The 24,319-nt window shown below is 40.4% G+C and overlaps 1 protein-coding gene across 7 annotated transcripts in view; it reads left to right on the forward strand.

Moving 5' to 3' along the window:
• Positions 6,253-24,319, forward strand: part of COBLL1 (cordon-bleu WH2 repeat protein like 1) — an 84,228-nt gene continuing 66,161 nt past the window's right edge. Inside the window, exons 1-2 of one of the 7 annotated variants that reach the window (XM_021398787.1) lie at positions 6,253-6,610; positions 20,965-21,121. Coding sequence is in view for 1 of the 7 variants with exons in the window: in XM_021398784.1 (XP_021254459.1) it covers positions 6,859-6,902 (44 nt within the window). In the remaining 6 variants the exon portion in view is untranslated. The other 6 variants (XM_021398786.1, XM_021398785.1, XM_021398790.1 and 3 more) reach the window with 6 other exon arrangements.

Here is a 24,319-nt window from a genome sequence, read left to right on the forward strand (position 1 = left end):
CTGTAGTTTACGCAAAGGTTAAGATAGCTCTTTCAGTCTCCATCACCATGGACTTATATGTGAGATGCTTTGCTGTGTAATTAACCTTCTTTATGGTATTTACTTGGTATGAATAGTGGCGTATAGATACCAGAAAGGATACTTGTGCTACCCTCGAGCTTCCCTGTCCTGTTACTAGTGCTAAGATAGCCAAAGAGATAAAGAATTTAGCTTTGACATTCTCCAGGATACCTGGCTCTGAACATGAGTGGTTAGTCCCTGATGAGGTTCATACAGCTGTTAGCTTCAAACTGTCCCTGACACATCTGCTCATCGCCTGACTACAGGCGGATGCTTACTAGTTAAGTAAGGAAGACACTGGCAATCTGTAGAAAAGAAAGAGAGTCAAAGCTTGGAAGCTGAAATGACTTGAAATTATTTATGCTAATTCTCAACACAAATCAGTAATAGTCAGCTGAAGACCTCAAGGAATTTCTGCAACTAGTGTTCCAACTCCCCATTTTGAGGCAAATATGAGACATTCAGCAGTAATTGAACAGCCTGCAGCTCCGTCCATGTTTGTTCCTGTTTCTTCTGGTCAGCATGATAGGTGATATACTTGAAAAATGTGTTTGAAAGGGTTATGGGAGTTATCACAGTGGCGTATATGTCTACAGTTTGGCTTCAGTAGAACTTGGTGCAGCAAGGTGTGCTTGAAACTGTGACTCTCTGAAGGAGGGGTGAGCATTATTTTCAGCAAACAGGATTCTCCAGGTCCCTAGAATTCAATAGCATAGATGGCTGGAGTTATCTTAGTTTTGTCTGTGCTGAGCCTCTCAGTACCATCTTGTGTTTAAAACAGACATTAAAATAGGTTTCCCTTTTGGAGTTCTGCTGGGGGTCCATTCTAGCAGCAGATCCCTAGCACGTATCTGAATAAGCTCGCTGCACACAGCAGCATGACTTATCCTGTTTGCGTTCTGAGGGAGGAATGCCTTTTCCTTCTCTCCTCCCCATTTATTAATTTGTCCAGTCATAGCACACATTTCATAACATCTCAAAGAGTTGGGTTTTTATCTCCTTCCATGTACTTCAAAGGCATCAAAACATAGAACACTGGATTGTACCAAAATATATGCAGTGCCTCAGAGGCTGTCCAGAAGACATGAGCCCTGTAGAGTTACTCAGGCCAGCTCTAACTGACCTAGCTACAGCAGAAAGAGAGAGAGATTTGGGCAGCATACTACTTATCATGTGCTAGTATATTGCTTCCATGATACAGTACAAACACAGCAATGTAGCTTTGAGGGCCTGTGATAATTTCGCTACTGATAGCTTATTAATGCTACATACATTTTCTGCATCTCTGTTGAAGAATTTCCCCAATCTCTTGATTCTAAGTGAACTTTTCCCATAGAAAAAGATTGTTACTTGTAGTGTTATTTTGTGATGTATTAAGATGTAAACTAATGCATGACTAATCATTTGAACTATGAATGTAATTTTTTTCCAAAAACATTTTTCTTGATAAATATTTTGTATTGTTTAGCTTTTGCAGACTTCAATGTTGAGGATTTTTGTATAGTTTACTTTTCTAGTTACATATGAAAATTCATATTGGAAACTTATGACATGATTGCAATTCAGAGAATTTGTAGTTTCTTCCAAACTCTAGGTGAGACTGACATTCAAATTCACTCTTATTCATCCTTCATTGCAACTATTTTTGTTAATGTTATTTGAAAGCATTGAACAAAGATCTTTTAAAAAATAACTACCATTGTAACAGGATACTTCAGGGTATATGTGATTCTGTATCTCAAATCACTCAACATTCTACGTCATTTGAAACTTCACAATATTACTCTATGAATTTATTCCACCTCGCTAATTCTTATTTAATGCATTCTCAAAAATACAGTTCAGCAAGCAAAATAACTTACAAATCATGACACGTAATGTGGTAAAATAATCACCTTGATGATCCAAGAGCAAAAATAAAATAGTAGCAGAGTGAAACCATAATGGTAGCAATGGGAATGCATCATAGTATCATGTTAATCTTAAGTATGCTTCAACAGGGCAATGCATCTCTAAGAAAGTAAATGGCTGTAATGTACAGTTTCAGGAGCAAAATATATTCTGGAGTGTATTTGAAGAAAATTTCTTGGATCCGATCCTGCATTTGCTATCATAACTCAGTATAAAAAGCCAAAATGACTTACCTGACGCTACGTGGGGTGCTTTTTTGTAGTCTTAGTGTTAGACAAGTTCATCTATCAGGTCAACATGCACAGTCAATTGCTTTGCTCACAATTTAGAATAAAGTGATCTGTTTCCTTCTGAGGGTGAAATCTGTCTTTGTGTAGATGGCCAGCATAGATATTGCAAATATAAATTACTGAAATATAATATTAAAAACAAAGACTAAATTATACTACTTGTGTAATCTTGTCGAGGTTAGCAGAGTTACACTTCAGTTACCGTAACTGAACTCCATTGGAAAGCAGGGCCTTTGTACAAATCCAGCTATGGAATAATTTTAATATTACCTTGGGTCATGTAGACAGGACAGTTCTAACATTAAGTATTATCAACATTTTTCTTGTTTAACTGGAGTTAAATAATTCCTTTACATGTTCTGCTGCACTTAAGATAAGTAGTCAGTAGTCATACTATAAACTGAATAGAAATCCATCAGCATATTGCATAGGATGTCTTTATCAAATCCACATGTCGGTGACCTACTTGGTGAACCTCTGATGCAAACTTTGAGCCTACTCATTTTAAAAGCAGTTTTTCATGTACGTAAAAACATAAAATATTCCCAGGCAGATGCCTTTCCTTATTATCATCCATTTTTTTTTTTTAAGATTATCTGATGAAAACAGAGAATACAATTTGTTGCAATACAAAATTGCGTTATTCCCAATTGTGCTGTTAACTAGCTGGGATTCTAGCAAATTGCTTAATCTCCGGGCACCGAGGTTATTTAATATGAGGAATAGATGTAATGGTTCTAACTTCTATATGGTAGTAAGAAGTTACTATTTAGAAATGCTTTCAGAACTCCTTAGAAAAAAAGATGTTACCAAAATCTTTAGTATACTGTTGTATATTTATATCTATATTTATAGATTAGATGTGTATAGTATTCTGTAGTTAAGGTGGGCACAAAAACCTGTCCCTGTGCCTACAGCAATACTTTCAGTGACTGTATGCACGTGTGTGTGCATGCTTCCTAAAACCTCACCCACATGCTGGAATGCAAACACAGAGAAGGCAACTGTTCAACAGGATGCGATGCAAACTGATTGCCTGCTCTGTAAAAAGAGAATTACATACAGATTTGGTTTCATTTAAACAAAAGCAAGAGTCATAGAGCAATTTCTTGATTTTTTTTTCTTTTTTTTTTTTTTGGTTACACTGTAGTGGGAAAAAAAAAGATCTTTATCATGTCTGGAGCAGCAGCAGAATAAAACAGCCCAGCTTTCTAACTTATTTAATTATGCATCATAAAATTAATTTCACAAGGAAAACACTCTTCAATTCCATAGTTTATTTCACACCTGTATTGCACCATTTTATGCAAACTGACGACTGTATGATACAGTGTACTTTTCTATCTACAGAACTACATTTAGTGAGCATTAAGTTTTATCCTTAAATCACACAATGCCGGTAGTATGCTGATATTATGAATAAATTAAAACAGACCTTGCAAGCAGTCCTTTACAACAGGGAAAATGTTGTATGACTCCTGTGGTCTCTGTAATGCTTTCAATAACGTTTGCCACAGGCAATAATGGATATACTTGTTTAAAAATTACACAGTACATTATATCTCTACAGCATCTTTCATCCCCAAATATTTGTATTATGCATTTCTGGTAACCTCTTGAACAGAGGATAGCAGCCACCAGCATTGTCCTCTATGTAGCTGGAGGCATGGAGATTTTCCCAAAGACATCTAGGACAACCACCAGCTGTTATTAAAAAAAAAGCCATGGGATATTACTGCTTTTTCAGAACAGGCAGGACTTTGTTTTTGATATTTTATCTTGTATGAAAAACCCACGCTTAGTAGTTTCCTGGAACTCCATGTCCTTACCTGCAGTAGAAGTTCTCCTTCAAATAGCCATTGGAATGAACGGTTCTCACTGGTTGAAGGTTATGCTAACAGTAATCAGAAATGGGTACTACTCTGCAAACATTTATGTTGAAGTATACAGTGGCACCAAGTACATGCATTGAGTACAGCGGTTGGCGGCTTGCCACGTGGATTAATGCTTCTAGCTAAATGATTGTTCTACCTCAACCCATAGACAAAGGATGACATTATTGCAACTGTGCAATTAATAAACTGCCACATTAACCTCTACGTTATCTTCTCAGACTAGCTTGAAAGATCTACAGAATTTTTCTTCAAATGTTCTTTTTTCCCATAAAATATTAAACTATTGAGACATAGAGTGTATTAATAGGCCAGTTACTTGTTGCAGTCTTTTGTTTATTATGTATGAGAATTACATTTGCTTTGTATAAGCAACATTTTGAGTTCAGGACAAATTTGTGAACATTATTGAAAACAGAAAAATAGAGTTTGGCTCATCAGCATCTTCAGAAGCATGAACACAGAGCTGATTTTCTATTGGTTTAAAAAAAAACAAAAACCAAAAATGCCACATCAGTCCATATTTTGGTTTTGAAAATCCCTGGGACAAATATTATCTCCAGTATCTCAGAAAACCAAGTATTTGAAGTCTAGTCACCATAAAACTGTTACTGTAGAACACAGCCTGTACGCGCTCGAGTTTAGTGCCTGCGGTGTTCCTAGTGATCAGCATTTCAGGGGTGCTTAGTTGACAACTGAGGTTTGAACAAGAGAAGTGCTAGTGTAAGAAGATAAGCATAACCTCTCCCCTGAAATGAGATTAGCATTACTGACAGAACTGCTTTTTTAGATAAATCCCTGCTCTCCATTGGAAGTCTCCATTGGTAGCAATTTTCTTTATTTTTAGGTTATTTCCCTTATATTGATTGTCACTCTTCTCCCTGGTATTGTTGAGTTTCTATTATTAGCCCATGTGAGCTATTCAGTTGATTGAAGTCTTTATTCTGGATTGGTACTTACCCAAAGAACTAGACTGTATAGCATATAGTTGTTTTCAAATGAGATGTTAAAGAGAATGTTAGAACAGTTTCGTATCAGTTGATGGTCCAGCAAAGTGTACTAGAAGGGATAACAGCATCACACCAACTTACGTAATTATTTTAACTAATGTGTAAACAGATATGATGGTCTTCAGTTCAAATAGCAGCACTATAGTGTCAAATCATCTCACACCTTTGCAGTGTGGAAGTTTGATGAGCATTTAGAAGATGGGATCACTTAAACATTTTGCCCAAAAAAGTACCTGGTTAGAATCCTAAAGTTCTTTCATACTTTGAGGCTGTGCTCTGAATAACAAAAACTTACCCACCCTTACTGCAGGAACAGTCAACATCCAAAGGGATTACTTCTCAGCCTTCATCCTAATCTGGAAAACGGCCAAACAATTTGAGGAGCATCAGAAAAGTGAGTGGACTGTCAAAAGACAAAAAGGATCAGAGGTGTATACAAGGTCTTTGCTGGGATTGTTCTTGAGATTCTTCCGATCAGTTAGTTAAACTGTGAAAACCATGGAAAATCCACCTGACTCATCGGTGCTTTTTTGGGTTTTGAAACTTTAGACTGGCTAATGGGGTGTGCCTGATAATGGCATGTGGTTATTCAGGCTGCGATCAACCTCTCGAGTTTGTCAGAGCTTCCAGGGTTTTTTAATCTTAGTGAAGAAACAGAAAACAATAGCAAAAATAACATCTTTATTGATGAAGCACGGTGCAAGTGAGAAGGGCATACAGGGAGAAGGCAGACTTTGTTACTATCATAGAATCATGGAATCATACAATCATAGAGGTTGGAAAAGACCTCCAGAGATCATTGAGTCAAACCTCCCTGCTAGAGCAGGTTCCCCACAGTAGGTTGGGCAAAAAAGTGTCTAGGCAGTTTTTGAATTTCTCCAGTGAAGGAGACTCCACAATATCTCTGGGCAGCCTGTTCCAGTGCTCTGTCACCCTCTGTTCACATAGAATGGCCAATTACAGTAGTTTTCCCCAATATTTAATCTTAGAACTACTGAGGAAAAGGGCAGTTCTTTCCCCCAGAGAGGAAGAAAAGATAGAAAAACAGCCAGTTTATATTTGTGCTGAGCAGTGGCCGAAATATTACCGGGCTGAAGAGCTGTATGTTATGCGTGCTGCCATCTCCTGCTCGCACGGCGTGACACCGGCGCAGCTGGCGGCGCGCACAGCCAGGCTGCCTCGGGCTGTCCGCACCTGGAGGCGCTTCGCCCCGCGCCCTGCTGGCAGGAATGGGGAAGGGCTGAGCCCGAGGCGGCGGCCGGGACGGTTTGCTCGGGGAGAGGAAAATTCCAGCCGAGGGGAGCGGCCCTGCCCCCGCGGGCCCTGACAGCCGCGGCCGAGGGAGCGCGTCCCGCACCGGGCGGGCGTCGGGCTGGAGCCGGTGGGTGGAGGCGGGCCGTGGAGGGAGGAGCCGGGCCGAGAACAGGGAGCTTCTGTGTCTGCGCGGGTGAGGGTTCCGCGTTTCAAGTTTCTCGCCGCCAAGTTTGGTTTTTTTTTTTTTTTTTCCTTACCCGTTTTCATTCCCCACCCCTCCTTCTCCGCCCGAAGTGTGGTTTGGCGAGCGGCCGCTCCGGCACAAGGAGCCCAGTGGCCGCATTGTGAGCGGCGGCGAATGCCCGCGCTCGGGGGCGAGGCGGAGCGGGGCCGCCTTCCGCAGCCCACTCCGCGCAGGTGAGGCGGATTCCCGCCGCAGGCATGGCCGGCCGTGCTCCGCAGGCGGCTGTCCCGCCGCCCTCCGGGTAAGCGCGGTCCATCGTGCGGAGCGGGGGGGGCAGGAGGGGAGCGGGGAGGGCGCGAGGTGCGGGTCCCAGCGGCGCGGGCTCCGTCCTCACGTTCGGGCGACAGCGCCCCGCGGAGCCGGCAGATGGAGCGGCGACCGTTAAACGGCTGCCGGCGGGGCGGGAAGAGGGGCGTGGAGCGCGGTCCCCCGTTCCTCGACGGCACTCGGGCGCTGTCTGAACCGGGAAGAGGCTGCGGGGCGAGGGGCCGAGAGCACCGTGAGTCCTCACGCCTCGCCCAGGGCGTTCCCGCCGTCAGCCGAGCACCTACCGGGCGGCATTGCGGTGCGGGGAGCGGCTCCTCGGGACGGCTCCTTGTGTAAGCGCCGCTGTCAACGCAGAGCGGTGGCGGTGGGAGAGCGGGACATAGCGCAGCGCTTCGCGATGAGAGCCTGAAAGGTAAACGCGCAGCGTGTCTATAAGGAGAAGCAGGAGCAGACGTGCTTGGTTGCCAGCGCCGGCCCTGTCCGGTGGGTGATAAATCGCTTGCAGCCCGCCAGAAGATGAAACTTTCAAACTGCTTAAATCTCAGTGAAGTGAGGTGGGGACAGGGGCGGCAGGAGGGCTCAGGTGCGTGAGGGACGGTGCTCACCCCACCGCAGCGCTGGCAGGGGCCCTGCAGCTGGCTTTAGAGCGGGCAGAAAGTGAGCGTGTGTTTGTGCTTTAGCACCGAGACGTTGTCGAAGCTTTCATGTTACCTGCAGAAGTTGGCTAACTGGGTGCATGATAAGCAGGTAGAGCTGGTGGTGGCTGATGGTGGTGCTTGAAGCAGTGATCAAATCAGTGTGAATGATGGATGCTGGAGCGCTAACGATGTACTTTTTCACCTTGGTCCTTCTGGCAATCCCATGTTAATGCATGGCCGTACGGAAGTGAAGCTGACAGCTCTAGGCAATGTAGGAGGTGTAGTTGCAGTATAGATAATTACTGCATTTCTAAAATTTCGAGTATGGGAGGGAGTTTAGTTGGAAGAACTGAACGGGAGGGGATGGAGCATGGTAACAGGTTGGGAAGGCTCTAAACTGGTGTGCCTTCAAGGCCCTTGGTTCTCGGGCATGAACAAGAAATCAAGCGAAGGCCCCACCAGTAGATCCTGTAGGCCTGTGGCCTGCCCTGGTGCTGCTGGCTGCGCTGTGCTGTGCTGCTGCTTGTCCTCCCAGAGTCAGGAGGGGTTGTGTGTTCCTTTCACGTGGCTTCAGGCATCCGTCAGCATTCACGTCTCAGTTTTGTAGCTAACAGCAGTGCTTGCTTTCGTTAGCCCTGCAGATATATTTTCAGGCCTTTTATCAGCTGTTCCCATGTAATCTAATGCTTAGAATATCAATTTATCATTCCTTACTTGTTACAACGAGAGTTCCATGTTGCCAGTCTTAATTATTTCCTGAAAATTGTCTCATTTACTCATCCAAATGCTGGATTTGAGAAAAAGAATCTGTGCATACCAGCAGCCAGTTACTGACAAGGATCCGCAGACTTGTGTTAGAGCAGTAAGCAGTGCTGTAGGCCTCTTTGCTGGATGAGATTAGAGGGAACACTGTGTTTTTGAAATAGCAGTATTCTTCAAACGCATTACCGAACTCTGTGGTACAGCATTGTGTCTTCTCCTGTCCTGCCTGACCAGGTGTGCAATGTTGGTAGAACAGCTGGAAACTGTTACCAGCAAATGTGTTCTTAAACCCCTTTTTAGAGCTAGGAGTTGTAATCACTGGTAATTGCGTGGCTTAGTAGGGCTCTTATGCTTAATGACCGAAGGGGTAGATGTGCCCATGGTGTGCTGTGGGTTTTCACGTGTCCCTATTTAGTTAGACCTGTGATTTCTGTGTAACTTTGTCCTCTGTGTTTTGTTGTGGCTCTTCTGTATGGAATTTTATTCATCTGCTAGGATGAGCTTTGGAGAAGAATTTTTTTTTGATTTTCTACTTTCTTATTGAACAAAATTAATTTTAAAAAGTTTGTGAATAAATGTTTACTTGAATATGGGCGAAAAAATGCAGGGATATGTGCCTGTGTTATTCTCAAAGTTTAACCAAGGAAAATCAGTAAAGGTTTGTAGTTTTTTTTCTTTTTTTCTTTTTTCTTTCTTTCTTTCTTTTCTTTGAATACGGTGAATAGAGGGCATGCCCAGTAACTGGCTGGACATGCCACATAGTTTCTTCTGGTAAGAGAAGCTTGGCCGGACATACTTTTGATAGTTTTATAGCTCATCCATCTTGCCTTGAGTCTGAAGAGCACTCCTGGCAGTGCACTCCTGCCAGACCAGTGACACAGAGTGCTCCTGTTCAGAGCTGAATTGGCTTTGTGTGTTCACTGCACTACGGGATGATTGGAAAATGTGTGTTTTAATACTTAAAAAAATATTTAAAAAAAAAAAATTGACTGTGGGTGGTATCCAGCATCTTGACCACAGTTTTCCTCCTATTACAAGAGAGCAGTGCTGAATCTCTGGTGTAAATCAATTTTTACATTAACAAGGGGATTTCACTACTTGACAAAGGCTTTTGCTGTGAAGTATTGCCAATAAACATGCTGTTAAAGTAATGGAGCAAGTCTGGATTTCAGTAAACTAAAGATTTATTTCCTTTCAAATATCAGAATGACCATTGAGGTGTGCCTTTTAATTCAGTTCTAATTGGTTTATGATAATTTTATGATTTAATTTGTTCCCTTTAATCGTATTCATGTTTAATTTCAAAACAGCAGCTTCTGTTCTGCCTTATCAAAGCAATAAAAAAAATTGTCTCTTTATTGCCATGTCTCTTGAGAACACACGTGGGGGGCTACAGCTTTTCCCCAGGGCTAAAGGCAGTGGGGTCTGAGCAGAATGGGGCAGTGCCTGCGTGCTGCAGGAACCTCCTCTGGTGTCATCCCATTCTGCTCCCTGGCAGCTCAGCCTGGTGAACTTACTGAGTTCAACAGGAAGAGCAAGACAGAGATCTTTTCACTTGGTTAGAGCTGCCTTTGAGAAATAGATGTGGGTCTTTTCAGAAAGAACAAGAAATTTAACTTATCTGTTGTGTTTTTTTGCCTGAGTACAACCGTTGAGTTCTTTTTATCAAATAATTTTGATCAGATTATAGATCTCCAGAGACATCAGCTGTGGTTCAGTGTTGAAAAATGTCTGGCATCAAGCTTAAAATGCTGGTTTGAGCTCCTTCCCTCTCTTCCAGCTTGTCAGTTGAGCTGGTTCTCAGCCTGGCCACAGATTTTTTGCAGTACAAATGAAGGTCCGCTATGGTGTGAAACTGCAGCACTGACTGCAGGACAGGTGGTCTGCTGTCACACCACAGCAGCAGGTTGGAGTGAAAGTGGAGAATGCAAGTTTCCTGTTTGATGAAGCGCGGGTTAGGCCTGAACCTGCATTTTCTACTTCCAATGAATTAGCTGTTGCTAATGATCTGTATGCTGCTTTTTTGAGTATAGAAACTCATGAATAAACACAATACCTTTGTGCTTGTGGTAGCACTCTCTAGAATGAGAATGTAGGTTGGCCTGGGTACAATGGGCAGTCCAGTCTTAAATGTACTCTATCTCTTACACTCAGGAGTTCAAGATAAATAGATCATTTTTTTTCTCATTCCCATGACACAATGAAGAAGAACTAATTAAAAAATAGCAAAATGGAAAGAACTTTGAGAACTTGTGCCTGTAGCATTTGCTGAGCATTTGAAGCAGGGAGTTAACCGTTTTGTGGGTGGATCCCCATCAGGAGCCACTTGAATGTTCCTCATTCCAGGGTGTAGTTTGCCATCTGAATTTGGAATGTATATGGAACACTTCTCAGGGTGGTTATGTTGTTCATTTTAATGTGTCTGCCTTAGCCAAGGCAACGTCAAATACTTGCATGACACAGTGGTGCCTTGAATTGAATGTTGTTGTATTCAGTGGCTGGTTTGGATATTCAAACGTTGTTGAGTATGAAGTCATGGCTGAGTATTGAGCAGTTTCATTCGCTGTTGGAGTGTGTTGCTGTGGGAAAGAGATCAAGGAAACATTAGGGGGCTAAGGAATGTGGATGCTAGAGTGAAAAAATGTGTGGGAGGTTAATGCACAAATAGAGAAATCAGTAACTATTTCAAAGCTTTGTCCGGCATGATGCTACCTCTTGAAAAGGGAGAGCTAGTCACGGGTAGGAGTTCAAAGGCATGCGAGAAAAAAAGGTGTCTTGGACTAGAATGTGAGTTTGTTTCAGTGTTATCTTATGTGAAGTTCTTCTTTTCCGTTGTTACTGGATGCTTTTGTTAACTTTAAACGAGACTACAGCATTCATGTAAACCTGAAGATCACTGTTATATTTTGAGTAGTAGCATCTGTGTTGGGTGGAGGAAGAAAAGAGCCCATTGTAGGGATCCAAAAGCTTAGATCCCAGAGGAGATGGCAGATCTTTATAGTTGTCGTGTCATTTGACAGGTAAATTGACCCACCAGGAATGTTTCAGACTAACAAACAAATGGTTTCTGCTGTAATCTGGTAATATCTAAATAGGCCTCCCTTCACTAAGCCCAGTACTACTTCTGTTTTCTGACTGTAGGGTGGAAGAAGTTTTCTCAGTGTGCAAGTTATAGTGTGGCTGCTGTCATTTCCAGCTGCTGCTGTTGTAGCTTTCTGCATGCTGGGAAGTGGCAGATCCCAAATTATCAGAACAGCTCTTGTTTAGCGCCTGCTCAACTAAATAGTTTTTATTTTTATTTTTTTCCTTGAAATTTACAAGCCAGTGTGAGTTGTACCCACTCCATTCAGAGAGCAAGGAATGCAGTGTGTTCTTTTCTCATGGCTGCTTGCAAGTTAAAACAGGTCTTTTCTTCCTTTTCACCTGGCTCTCACTAGTTCCCCAGCAGCTGACCTGGTGCTCTGGCTTCACGTTCACACAGCTGCCGGTTGCTTGAGAAAGGGCTGCTTTTTGATGGGAGCATTTGCTGCTGCTGTACTCTCCTCTGCCACTCAGCGAGTTGACGTCAACACATTCGAGGACGACAAGAAGCTGAGATGTTTTCTCCTAGACTCCTGTAGAGTTCTGTGACTATGCCCAGTGTTAGCACAATGAAAAGGAAACTGTGCAGTGTGCAACAGTGGGGAGCTCGGGAGGGGAAAAAACAACACTGTTTTGACTTGTAACAGGCAATTAAAAATCTGAGGTTTCACTTGAATTCTTTCCTAAATAAGGTCTCATAATTAAAAGTGCAACTCTTTGAGACTAAACTTCTACTAATGGGAGTTCAAATAGGTACATTCTGACTTAAAATCAGCATGATGATGGATAAGCATAGAAATGCACGCTTTTTTCGTGGTTAAGGAAGCGTATTTTTTCTGCATCAGAAGTGCAATCCTGTAGGAGTCTCCACCAAACTAAGAGTTCTGGATTTGTTTTTCATTTTCCTGGAGATAACCAAGTTCAAAAAGGGCACTCGCATTTTTGTGCATTTTTCAGTGATTGTAAGTGATCAAAAAGATGAGAGTGGGTAAAGGATGGTTCCCTAACCTGTGAGGGGAATGTCTCCCTGGGGAGCTTGTGTATACGTCAACTGTTCTTCAAGACTAGAGTTGTCAGGATTGCTATTTTTGGTTAAAGAAAATAAAACGCATAAATATTTTTGGCTAGGCATGAGGTTTTTCTGTGAGAAAGCATCAGTTTTGTTGTTAGGAGCATTAGTTCATCAAAGATTTAAATTGGAGAAATAGATTCCGAGGTGTACTTTCTTAGCTGAACCTTAACAATTTTTTTCTGCACCTTTATTTGAATATTATTATTTACCTCTGTTCTAGAAGTATAACCACTTGGTTTAGAAAATGTAATTTGATCTTGTATAAATTTATATATCTAAATATTTATAAATTTTAAATATATCTAAATGAACCTCTCCAACTCCCCAAATAAAGTAAATAATTCCTGTGTGTGAGCCTGACTTTCTCGCAAATACCAGTGATCATATAGTTTGTTCTTCTGCATCTTTCCTATGAAGTGATGATGTCTTAATTCCAAAAACTACTCAGTTTCAAAACAACAAAATTAGACAAACACACAAGTTTCTTCAGAATCAAGTCCCTTTTTCACCTTCGTATTCCTGGAAAGAGTTTCTTTGTTTTGGTTTTCAAAATGTTGTTCTTTTAATTTGCTTTGATTTCTTGGGAATTAATTCTCCTCTTGGATATTTTACCTGCTTTCATTTCAGACCTTTGGATACATTGTCTTCCAAAGATGAAGGCTCTGTATGTGGCTGTATAGCAGCTAGTTTTTATGCATTTTTCTACTGGAAGATTTCAGTATCTCTTTCACCTGTCCCATAATGCTGTGTAGTTAAATACTGATGCACTGAGTTCTCACTAGTTTGATGGAGTTCTTTCCCCAGACCTCTCCGAGCACGGCAGCGCACTGTTCTTCATCCTCAGGTGACAGTCTGCTTCAGCATCTGTTCGAGCTGTATGTGGATGTTGTACCATGGTCTTGTGGGCTGTTACCTGCTTGGGCTCATGTAGCATCAAAGAGCTTGTTCCGAAAGGGTTACAGATACTTGCTTGCAAGTTATGAATACCCAGATACTTTCAGTGTATAGGTAATGAGATAATTAGAAGTACAATAGGGGAAAAATACAGTGTGGCAAGTTGAGTTCTTGTCATTTGGTATGTTGCCAAGTGTTGAAGTTATCACTGCAGTGCTCTTGACCTTTGTAGAACCTGGTCCCTTGTTTGCTGCCAAACTAGACCAGCAGAACAGTTGGATGCTGTTGTGCAGGTAGAAGATAATCTGCTGAGCTATCTGTTTGCAAGTTCTTGTAACAACAATGTTGAAAGCATTTTTTACTTGGGAGGTGTATCTTTATTCCTTCAACTTCTTTAGTCTTCTCTCTTTTTTTTTCTTTTGGTGGTTTTTTGTTTGTTTTGGTGGGGGGTGGAGAGAGGGATCCAAATGATATGTACAGTAATCAGAGGATTTTGTAATTAAAATCACTTTTGTTTTATTTTTGCTCTACACTGAAGGAGAGCAATCACATCTCTCCTACTTGCCTCCCCCTAGGTATAGTGGGGATAGCCTGAACACACAGGGTAATGCTTGTTTGCTTCTATAGAAAAGCAAAGTGGAAATCCAGAAGGTGTGGAAAATCAGTGTTCTACAAGCAGTCTTTCAGAGCTGATTGTCAGTGGCAAGGGAGATGGAGAGAATCTGAAGCAGCATATTTTGGAAAAGTAATAAGGGTCTGACATCATTGTCTGAACTGCTGGAATCTGTCTTGTTTCTAAGCATCTTTCTTTGACTGTTCTCATATTTCTGCTGCCCAAACACTTACAAACTTTCCAGTCTTCCTCCCAAAATACACTGCTGTGATGCCTCTTCATCTATAAATTCCAAATGAATAAAGGGAGAGAAGGGAAGTGCAATGAACTTTAAAAGTTAAAAGAAACCTTTGCAATATTAAATGACTTCATCTTGATACTTTTAGAAATATTCAAACAAATAAATTGATTCTTTTTTTTTTCCTGGTGGTGATCTTTAAGATACTGATTATAGAATTGTTTTCTTGTTATTTTTCTTTTCATTCTTCCCACCCTGCTTTTACTCACAGAAAAATTTTCTTGGGTTCAGTATCTCCGATAGCATAAAGCCTGCCAGCCAGTGGGTTTGCAAGGTGCTTTGTTGTTGTTGTTTCTTTTTTAATTCTCCTTGCCAGGACTTTAATCCAGAATAAGTTTTTATTGTAGAATTGAGAATGTTTGGACATAATGACATATGATGTAAATGCTGTAATTTCATCCTATGTAGTGCCAACCAACCAGTATTTTGTATGTGTATTGACCATAGATAGAGTTTAAAAATAAAAAATAAAAAATTTGGTAACCCAAGTGATCTCGTGGAAAGACCCATGGCGTGCCCATGGAAGCTCTGCCCCCTCTTTGGAAGAGATGGAAATGTCACACTAGTACAGCATCTGTGACCTCCAAAAGATAATCAGGTATATCTGTAGGTCTCAGCTGTGAGAGAATTAACGTGACTGTAATTGTGGCCCTGATTTAGTTAATAACACCATATAGTGTTTTTAGGATTTCTGTATGAATAAAGAGAAGCATTAGGGCAAAAAAAAACCTATTTGCTTTCAAGCTTCTGTTGTTTGTATGTAGAGTTCGGATGGTAGTGATTATTTTAACACGTTTAGTACTAAAGCTTGAAATTTAATTTGGACAAAATACATTCTCTTTCTCCTTGTTTAAAACATTTCTATAACACATGAGGTCATGTTACAAAAAACAAGCAAACAAAAAACCCCACATTTTTGTCTTGTATGTCTACTGTAGTAAGGGACTTCTTACTTGAGAAACTTGGTCATGATTCTGTTGATTAACATGATTTAACCTTGTAAGACTGTTGTAATCGTGTTGGCAGTGGTTATTTGTATTTTGATAGCTAAAAATGAAGTGCAGGCCTGTAAAAATCTAGAGTAAGCAGAGGAGATCATAACCATTTTATGGGCTTATTTACTTGTATAGGGTGTAATCAGGAGCTAAAGTTAGGAAGTCTTCTAAAAGAAATATGAAAATAAGTTCTGCTTTATGTTAACAGTTGTCTAATATGAAGAAAAAAGGAAATGACTAATACTTCTAATGTTTTTTTTTTTTTTAAGAGGTGTTTTGTTTGTCAGGTTATGATTGCTGCTGTTGTGTGGCTTGTCCTCCTTGTGGGGACAGCTGAATCAGCATCAGCATGTTGAAATCTCAAAACTCCCTTAAAATCCTCACCTTTGTGGGTAAAATCCAGTCTGCTGCTCTGAAACTGCCTTTGGCAGAGGATGGCATGCTGCAAGGACTGGTTATAGATTAACTTGCCCTTTAAGTTGGATATGCTTGATATTTTAAACTTGGGGGTGAGGGACATCGCTGCTGCTCTCTCCAGTATCTTGAGTTCAGACCTGGTTTGGGTTTTGCTTTGCTCATGAGAGACTTCAGCCTGTTTGCAGCCCTGTGTGAATTCAGCTGTGCCATTCCCTTGCAGGTTCGTGACTGTTAACTGCTGGGCCTTGTCCATCAAATGTGTGCCTGCAGGCCTAGTGGGCCTTTCATAGCAGATACCCTGACCGTGTCAGGGTGTTCCTTCGCATTTCCTGAACTAAATCTGTCTGTTCTTTTGACAAGCTGATGCTGCCTCTTCCTGCTCATGGTGCACAGATCTGTAGGAAGAAATGAAGTGCCCTGTGAATTGTTTATTTTGTAAGCAAATATTTGTTGGAGCTTCTTGGAAGAACTTCAGATAGAAATACCCTTCAAAAATCCTACCCTATTTAACTGAGAAGTGTACAGTGTGGGTGTCAGCAGCAGTCTCAGAAAGGAGGAATAGTTGAATATCTAAAGAATTCTTCTATTACATGTAAAAAAAGTGGCCCAAGATTAGAAAAAATAACGTTATGAGTTTTTAACAGTTGCATAAAAGTACAATAAAAACCAATGAGATCTGGACAGCTCTACAGTTACTGGCCTTTTCCACGTCCTGTCAGATCAAGATTTGCATCTTGATTGTATGCTAAGTTGCCTTTAGTCAGTCTGTGGTATCATGTGAATAAGTACCCAATGTGGTAGAAAGAGCTCCAGTTTGTTTGCAAAGCAACATATGGTACTTTACTAAAGATGGGAAGGGAAAGCTGAAACATGTCAAAACTTTAGCAGAAATTGTAAAAATTCAGTCCTTAAGCTCCACCCTTCTGACAGTAATATGAGATCTGTCAGCAGATGTGAATCACATCCTTAAACTAACGGGGCTGTACCAGTAAGTCACATCTTCACTGTATTCAACTGTGGCTTTGATTGACAAAGGTTTTCAGTTAAATATTTAAATTACAACAAGAAAAGAATGGTTTTATGGCTCTTAATGAGAGAGACTGATTGATCTCTGTTCGTTGCACAGGAGTTGGACTAGATGACCTTCAGAGATCCTTTCCAACTCTAAGGATTCTATGATTCAGAGATCTGTCACAGGCTAAGCACTTTACTTACCCTCTTTTGGTAGTAGTTGAATACCTTACTGTGTCTCATATGGACAATCTAGGTAGAAAGATGTTTGTGTCTTGCTCTGAGCTGAGCAGATTTACTGCTGCTCTTGAGCTGGTGGAGTAATTGGTTTATTGTAGATTCTTTAAAACTTTTTCTTCTTTTAGATGTTGGCAACCAGCTGTTTGTGATTACACAAGACTTTTAAAGTTAGGCAAGGTTTTTGTTGCTTTCAGTCCTTTCCCCTTGCCTGCATTCACCTCAGGATATTCTTTTTAATTTGGTGATGTTTTTGATGGGTAGGCTTTGAAGTTCTGGCTCCAAAGAGAGGCTTTCTTCTTTACACTAGCTGCAGTATGGCAGTGACCTCATATCCGTGTAAAAAAAAAAAAATGCCAAAAATTGTGGTCGTTTTTGTTTTAGGTGTGGCTAATGGCTATCTGACTGTTCTTCTGAAACAGCCTGAAACTCTTGTGTGATAGGAAGCTAGAGCAGTTTCTACAGATGCCTTTGACTGGTGTTTGAAACTCAACCCTTGTTACTGGGAGAGAGAAAACATGGCAACTGGGAGAGGTCAATGGGTTTGGGGCCACTGGCACATGGAGTTCTAGTTCCTAGAGTGAGGGTGAACAGAGTTTTCTGGTGAATGTAGCTCTCTTGTTTGTGTCTCATTCTCCTGTCATCTACATAGAAAGCTGCCATTAGCTTTTTTTCTCAGCTTAATGCTGCTGTTTTTCAGCATCTTAAAACAAGATTAATGCTTCTTTTGATCAGACTCTGAAGCATTCATCTACTATAGTAAGTTTGAGGGAACTGGGACAAATCTTGCAGAGATCTTAGCAAATGAATTACCTGTAGCTTGTCCCTGGCCTAACTTATACTAGTAAGGACAAGAGCTCTGGCATAGGTGATGTTCAAATCTATACACCTTCTGGTCACTGAAGCTTCTATTGCTGTAGCTGTGTTGGTGGTACTTCTGCCTATCCTTCCATCTACCTCCACACCAGCCCCTTTTTTGACTAGTGCAGACAAGTTCTAAGTTATCTAGTTCACTTGAATCAGAGTCTTTACTTTCTAAATGAGAAGCTTGCCTTATATTAATATAGGTAGTTGCATTTATGCTTCCACTGACACTAGTGGTACCCCATGCTTGAATGTAAATCAGTAAAAAATGTAGCTACAACTAGAAATGCATTCCTTGTTTTATTAGATTTTTGTGAATTACATTCAACAAGTGAAATTTCTTCTAAAACTGCTTTGAGCAAGTGCACTGGTTAACAGTTAAGCCCTCACAATACTTCTGTTTCTAAAAGGTGACAGCATGCAAGTGGAATGTTCATGAGTTATTGCATGGGCACAGAGTATGAGTGTAAATCATATACAAAATGCTTCTTGACTAGTTCCTTCATGGGTAACAGTGTGGAAAAGTGACTTTGTGACAGAATTCTGACTTGTGATAACACAGGACAGAGAACTATTAAGTATTTAAAGTAGCCAGAGATGTATCTAATAAAAATATTATATTCTTTTAGGGATTTTACTGAGATTCTCTGTTATTTGGAGAAAACTTCTAGATTTGGGGAGGATTCACAGAAGTAATCTCAGATCTTGGGAATCTGTGCTTTAAGGGCTTTATGAGATCTTACAGCTTAGATCATTCAATTAGTATTTCTGTTCTTTTCTCTGAAAGCCACAAACTCCTTTTCCTCTGAATTTTCTTGGGTGTTTTTACATGACTTCCCAGGTGGGAGGAGTATTTTTAATTTATACATGTGAATTGTGTTTTTTCAAAGCCCTCAGTATATCTGATCAATGTAGTATATAAATGTAGATACCACATTAGAATTTTTAGAAGAAAGAGCTGGGAAGATAAGAAATGCTTGCTAAACTGGAGGGTGCTGTTTCTCATAGTGAGAATGGACTTGGTTAGAGGAGCTCTGTTAAATAAAGCCTGTAGGCAACCTACCCAGCTGTACTTCAAGATGAAAACAGGATGTTGGTTGTATTGCTGGAGAACTACTGTATAAATCAAAGGATATGCTGTTATTGCTGTGTAAGGAAGCTGCACTCCCTTGGAGTGGTTCTGTATATAAAAGAATTGTAATTGCCATGCTTATCAAGGCCTGGCAGTTCTCCTTTTCCAATTGTGACCTGGTGAATCCACCTCTGGTGCATGACTTAAAATGTTGCCAGTTATTTTAATCCTCTATTCAGTAGGACAAACAAAGTAGTTATTTTTATCTCTTTATGGTTCCTTAGATTATAGAAATAGAAAATTTCTTTCCCATATTCAGGCCAAGGGTGGTTTACTAAGGTGGATGTGGATTGTGTCCCCAGTGCCTCTTAAGTCCTGCCAGTTCCAGCTGTGTTACTCAGCCATGCCATCTGGAATTGGCTAAGTATAGAGATGAGGCTTTTTTTGTACTGTTACATCTGCCTAACTTGTGGAGGGGCAACCTTTTCTGGGGTTAGAAATTAATTTATTTGAAAATGTTTGTCAGTCAGTTATTAAATCTCTTGGTGTCTTTAGCTGGGGTTCATCAACCGCTTGGAACATGTCTTGGGAGGAACAGCTGAGTGAACTGGGATGATGGGATGGTCTGGAGTAGAGGAGGCTCAGGGGAGACATTGTTGCCCTCTACAGCTGCCTGAAAGGAGGTGGTAGCGAGGTGAAGGCTGGCCTCTTTTTCCTGGGCAACCGTGACTGGACAAGAGGTAGTGGCCTTAAGTTGTGCCAGGGGAGGCTCATGTTGAAAGAATTTCTTTTCAGAAAGAGTGGTGAAGTATTGGAACACACTGCCTGCAGAGGCACTGGGGTCCTTGTGCCTGGAGGTGTTCAAGAAGAGGGTAGATGTGGCGCTTGGGGAAATGTTTTAGTGGGCACGGTGGTGATGGGTTGTTGGTTGCACTAGATGATCTTACTGGTCTTTTCCAACCTTAATGTTTCTATGATCAAATAAGGATGAATAAGGATTTAGGATAAACCAGTGATTTTTGGAAAATGTATACAGTTTTTTAGTAGTCATGCCCTATGTTCATTAAAGACAAATTTCACATTCTAGCTGTTCATGTAAGCACATGATGCTCATCCACAGGCCAGAAGCCGGGTTTTAGGAGATGTGCCATGGAATTCCACTGATGTGACCTTTTAACTGGTGGATTTGAAAAGCATTAAGTATTATTTGAACTGTTCCAGTATTCTGAATGCCTCTTTACTATACTACTGGGATTGTTTTTCTTAAACTGGCTAATGAGTGGGGTTGTGTTGCGTTCTGGAGTTCTTGTCTAAGGTGTGCACTCGCACAGATAGATCTGGCTGTGCAGGTTGTTTTGTAACCTCAGTTGTGAATGTGCGGGTGTTGCAAGTATCACGACTCTTCATCCACAAGGCAAATAGCTATTGCTTTTGATTAGTAACTTAAACCTTGGTAAGTATGTAAATTCCTTAGTAGTGCACTTATTTTGTGGAGCTATTTATGTTCTAGTGAGAAATTTTTTGAACATACTGTTTTGGAACATGTGACTTTTTGCTTTTTCTTTCTTCTGTAGTACATTATCTTCACTGATTTACTCCTTTCCTCCAGGAAACACATTTGTATTACAGATCCGGTCTTCTGTTTGTTTAGTTCCTGCTGCTTATTGCTTAAATGGTGTCCTCTCTGACCTTACAATTAACAGAAAAATAACTGATATCCTGGGAATTAAATCAAGCAGGAATTTAGTACTGTGAGCTGATAAATTCTGATGAATTCTTTCACTAATCAAGTTTCCCTTTTCACTTGTGAAGTGCCTCAGTAATAGTAATAAAAATAAATAACTTAAAAAACATAAGGAGCATGTTTTTTCATGGCTTCTCTGGTGCTTTGTGAAAGGCTTTTAATTGCAGTGGTCAAGTTTCACTTGTTTCCAGTTTCACTTGTTAAATGTTAGCTTTCTCCTCAGAAAAAGTTCAAGTTTAGTTTGTGGAAGGTATGCTAAACCTGGCCTGAGCCATTTTTTCCTGACCTGTTTTGGCTAATTGCATTTAATGTGGAATATTTGCATTGTATGTTTGCAGTTAATAGCCCTGATTGATAAACCCAGCTTCTATTTCCAAGTGGTCTGCTGGTGTAAGGACGCTTGCTACAGTTTGTGCAATCCGGAGGTAGTAGGAAGTGCAAGGGACCGCTCAACTGGCTTTTCAGCTTTTGCTTCATAACCAGAGGAGAGCATCAGTAAGTATGGATACATCCTGCGTAGCACTTTTTGGAAATTTGAAATTTGTTTGCTGAATAAAACACAAGCTTCTGATTCCTCATTTGCACTTAGCTGCAGTGAAAATCTTCTGGTAGGTGAAATCTTTAAGTATGAAAGGTGAAAGTCTGTGCTCCAAGGAGCTTGGACTTCAGTCAATAAACAAATGACCAAAATTCACAAAACATGCCCACCCCCTTTAATAAGTAGGCATTGCTGCTTTTCTGAAGAGGCTGAAAGTAAAATGAATGATTTTACTATCACCTTCCTTACTGTGCCATAAGGTTATGTCATCAGTTTCCAAACCAGCTTGTGGCCCATGGGCTTTTACAAAACTACTAGAGAACGAGCCTATTCCAGCTGGTTTGTGTTGGTTGCAAAGCTAGCATTTGCACTGCTGATTGAAAAACCTTTTTAGGAATCTACAAATTAAAAAATGCTGCAACCACTGATCTAGATTAGTAGACTTACTCAGGATTCAAGAATTTAGCTGTAATGTCTTTTTCTGTTTTCAGCAAATACAAATTGTTTTCTCCTTTATTTGGAACGAATTAATCAGAGGTTAGCTGAGCTGCAGATAGCAGAAGGCATGGGTTAGAGTCTCTTTACGAGTGTAGTGTTACAGAGTCAGGGAGTTAGGTTAGAGGGAGCTGTGGTGGGGTCACCTCGTGTCAGCTCTGGCTCAAAGAAGAGCTAATGTCATAGCATTAAGATGGTCAGGACCTTATTCAATTGCGTTTTGATAGTCTTTAAGGACAGGAATTTCTCTGATGATGGGTATCATTTGCTAGACAGTGAGGGAAACTTGAAAAAGTTATTTCATGGTCCGACAGCATTTCTAAATTTAGTCATTTGTGCATGAAGATTGTGTGTCTGATTATGAGTCAGCTGGTTTTGCATGCACCCCTGTACTTATGCTGAAATGTGCCTGTGGTATCACAGGTTGTTTGTTGTAAAAGATGCGTACTGTGAATTGTTGAGGGGGAGGTCTTTGTTGATAGATTCAAGTTTTCGTCCGTATTTTAGTTCCTGATCTCACAAGTCACTCTTCTAATTTAAAGCTGTAGTGTATGTTCTCTTCAATTTACCCGATTTGTTTTGTCTTAAATTTCAATCCCTACTCTTTGTTCATAATCTTATTTTATTTAAGTTTCTTGTTTTTGAGCGTGGCAGCCATTATTGTGCTAGTCCAATAGCGTGTTTTCCACAAAGAATATTTTCATCGCATTTAAAGCGTAGCATTAAACGAAGCCATTTTTTTTTCCGCTAATCATTCGTTTTTTCAAACTGTCTGTCCTGGAGGTGTGTTCTAGCATTAAATAACAGTTTGTGGCTTTTGCAGTGGAAATCCCTATTCCAAAGCATATAGTAGCAGAAGGATAATGGATGCTGGATAGATATTTGAAATGCAGCTTGTATATGGTGACTCTTAAAAGTTTTATTTTAACCTCGTATTGTAGAAGAGGCACAGCCACTGAGATCATATACACCAAATCCAGTGATATAATGGTGATATTTCTGAGATGTTTTGTTTGTCTCTTCAGTATATTACATATTTTTTTGTTATAAAACAAAACAAAACAAACTGGTCATGTTTGATTCAAACATAGTACTGTCATATTTGAAAAGAAGTTTCCAAAACAGGAAGATGATTTATATCCCCTGAGCATCCAAAAGGGAGAGTTTCAGATTGGAATTTAGCTATAAAATGCTCAGATTTTTCAGAGGTATCTACATGGTGAAACACAATGGGGCACCAAGGTCTGTAGCTGGATGCTTTGGCAACTGAGTTTTGTATGTATTCTTTCCAAAGTGTAGGAAAGGTCTTGTCTGCCTTGGTCAACTGCCAGCTTGTTCCGGTTTCTACTGTCCTGAGTATTACATTTTGCTTATATACTTTAACTTTCAGGCTAGCATTATAAACAAGTTCCACAGCACATCTTAAGACTTGACTGCCCTGCTACTAGCTCAGATTAATCCTAAATTCTTCTGATAAGAGGACAGATGTAATGATAGCAAGCTTAATATTGGTGAATAAAAGGAATTGTGTTGCACTGTGCTGAAATAACCTATCCATGAATTAATCTATCCATGAATCCATCTTACTTGCTTGTGACATATAAGTAAGAGTAAGTTTTCCAGATGAAAGGATCTAATTCTATATACTGCTTGTTCTGTTGATTTATATATGCATATGCATACTTGTGTACCTATGCTCACTCAGTGTTCTGAGTTGGGGTGTTCTCAGAACTTAATCCTACCAGTTCTGTGTCTGTTGAAGTAGCAACTTTGTATATGTTGTCACTGATGGCAGTTGCCAAAAGCAGAAATAATCCTCTAACCATTAAACTAAATCTTAATATGTTCTTTCCTTAACACAGCTAAGTGTCTTGAATTAGATTACACAAACCAGCATGCTCAATATGCACTTTTCTTCAGGAATTTCTGGTGACAGCCATCACTGACTGTAGCATGGAGCTTCACATAAGCTCAAGATGAGCAGAAAGGTTGTTCTTTTTAGTATCAGTTTGTGTTCTCCTCCACTTCTAGCTCACTTGTGTAAGAAGTATGGGATGGGAGGGGACATCCAGCTAGTGTTTTTGTGGCAGATCTGCCCACTATGAGCATACGGGGACAATTTCCTTTCCTCTTTTTGTAATTTTAAACAAATAAAACAGTATGACATGGAGTGGGCTGAATTTGGGCTGAAAAATGGAAAAATAAAAAGAGAAATTATGGCTAGGCCTAACTGTAAAGTTTGTCTTATAATGTTCTCAGAAGCTTATGTCATTGTTATGCTCCTATAACAGTCACCTGGTATCCTCATTAGCCACATGTGACCACAGAAAGCTAATGGTACAATTTTTAAAGGCTGCTGAATTGCATTTAAACGTATGGTCTAAAGAATGTTTGGCACAGACTGCAGTGTTTCTGTGACAGATGTATCCTTGTTCAACCCTGTTGTTCCACATCTCCAAACAGGCAGAAAATAGTATTATGAGCTTAAATGTGATGTTGAGCTTGAGAAAACATGTGACTATGCACGCAGAAGTAGAGCACTGGCTTGAAGTTTGTTATGAACAGGTATTTAGCCATGTTAATTAATTTAAATTTTTTTTGTAGAAAATAGATTCAGCCAGGCCATTTCATTGAGTAGCTCAGAGGCATGGTCTAGCAGT

This window comes from Numida meleagris, chromosome 5, assembly GCF_002078875.1.
Source record: "Numida meleagris isolate 19003 breed g44 Domestic line chromosome 5, NumMel1.0, whole genome shotgun sequence".
NCBI lineage: Eukaryota > Metazoa > Chordata > Aves > Galliformes > Numididae > Numida > Numida meleagris.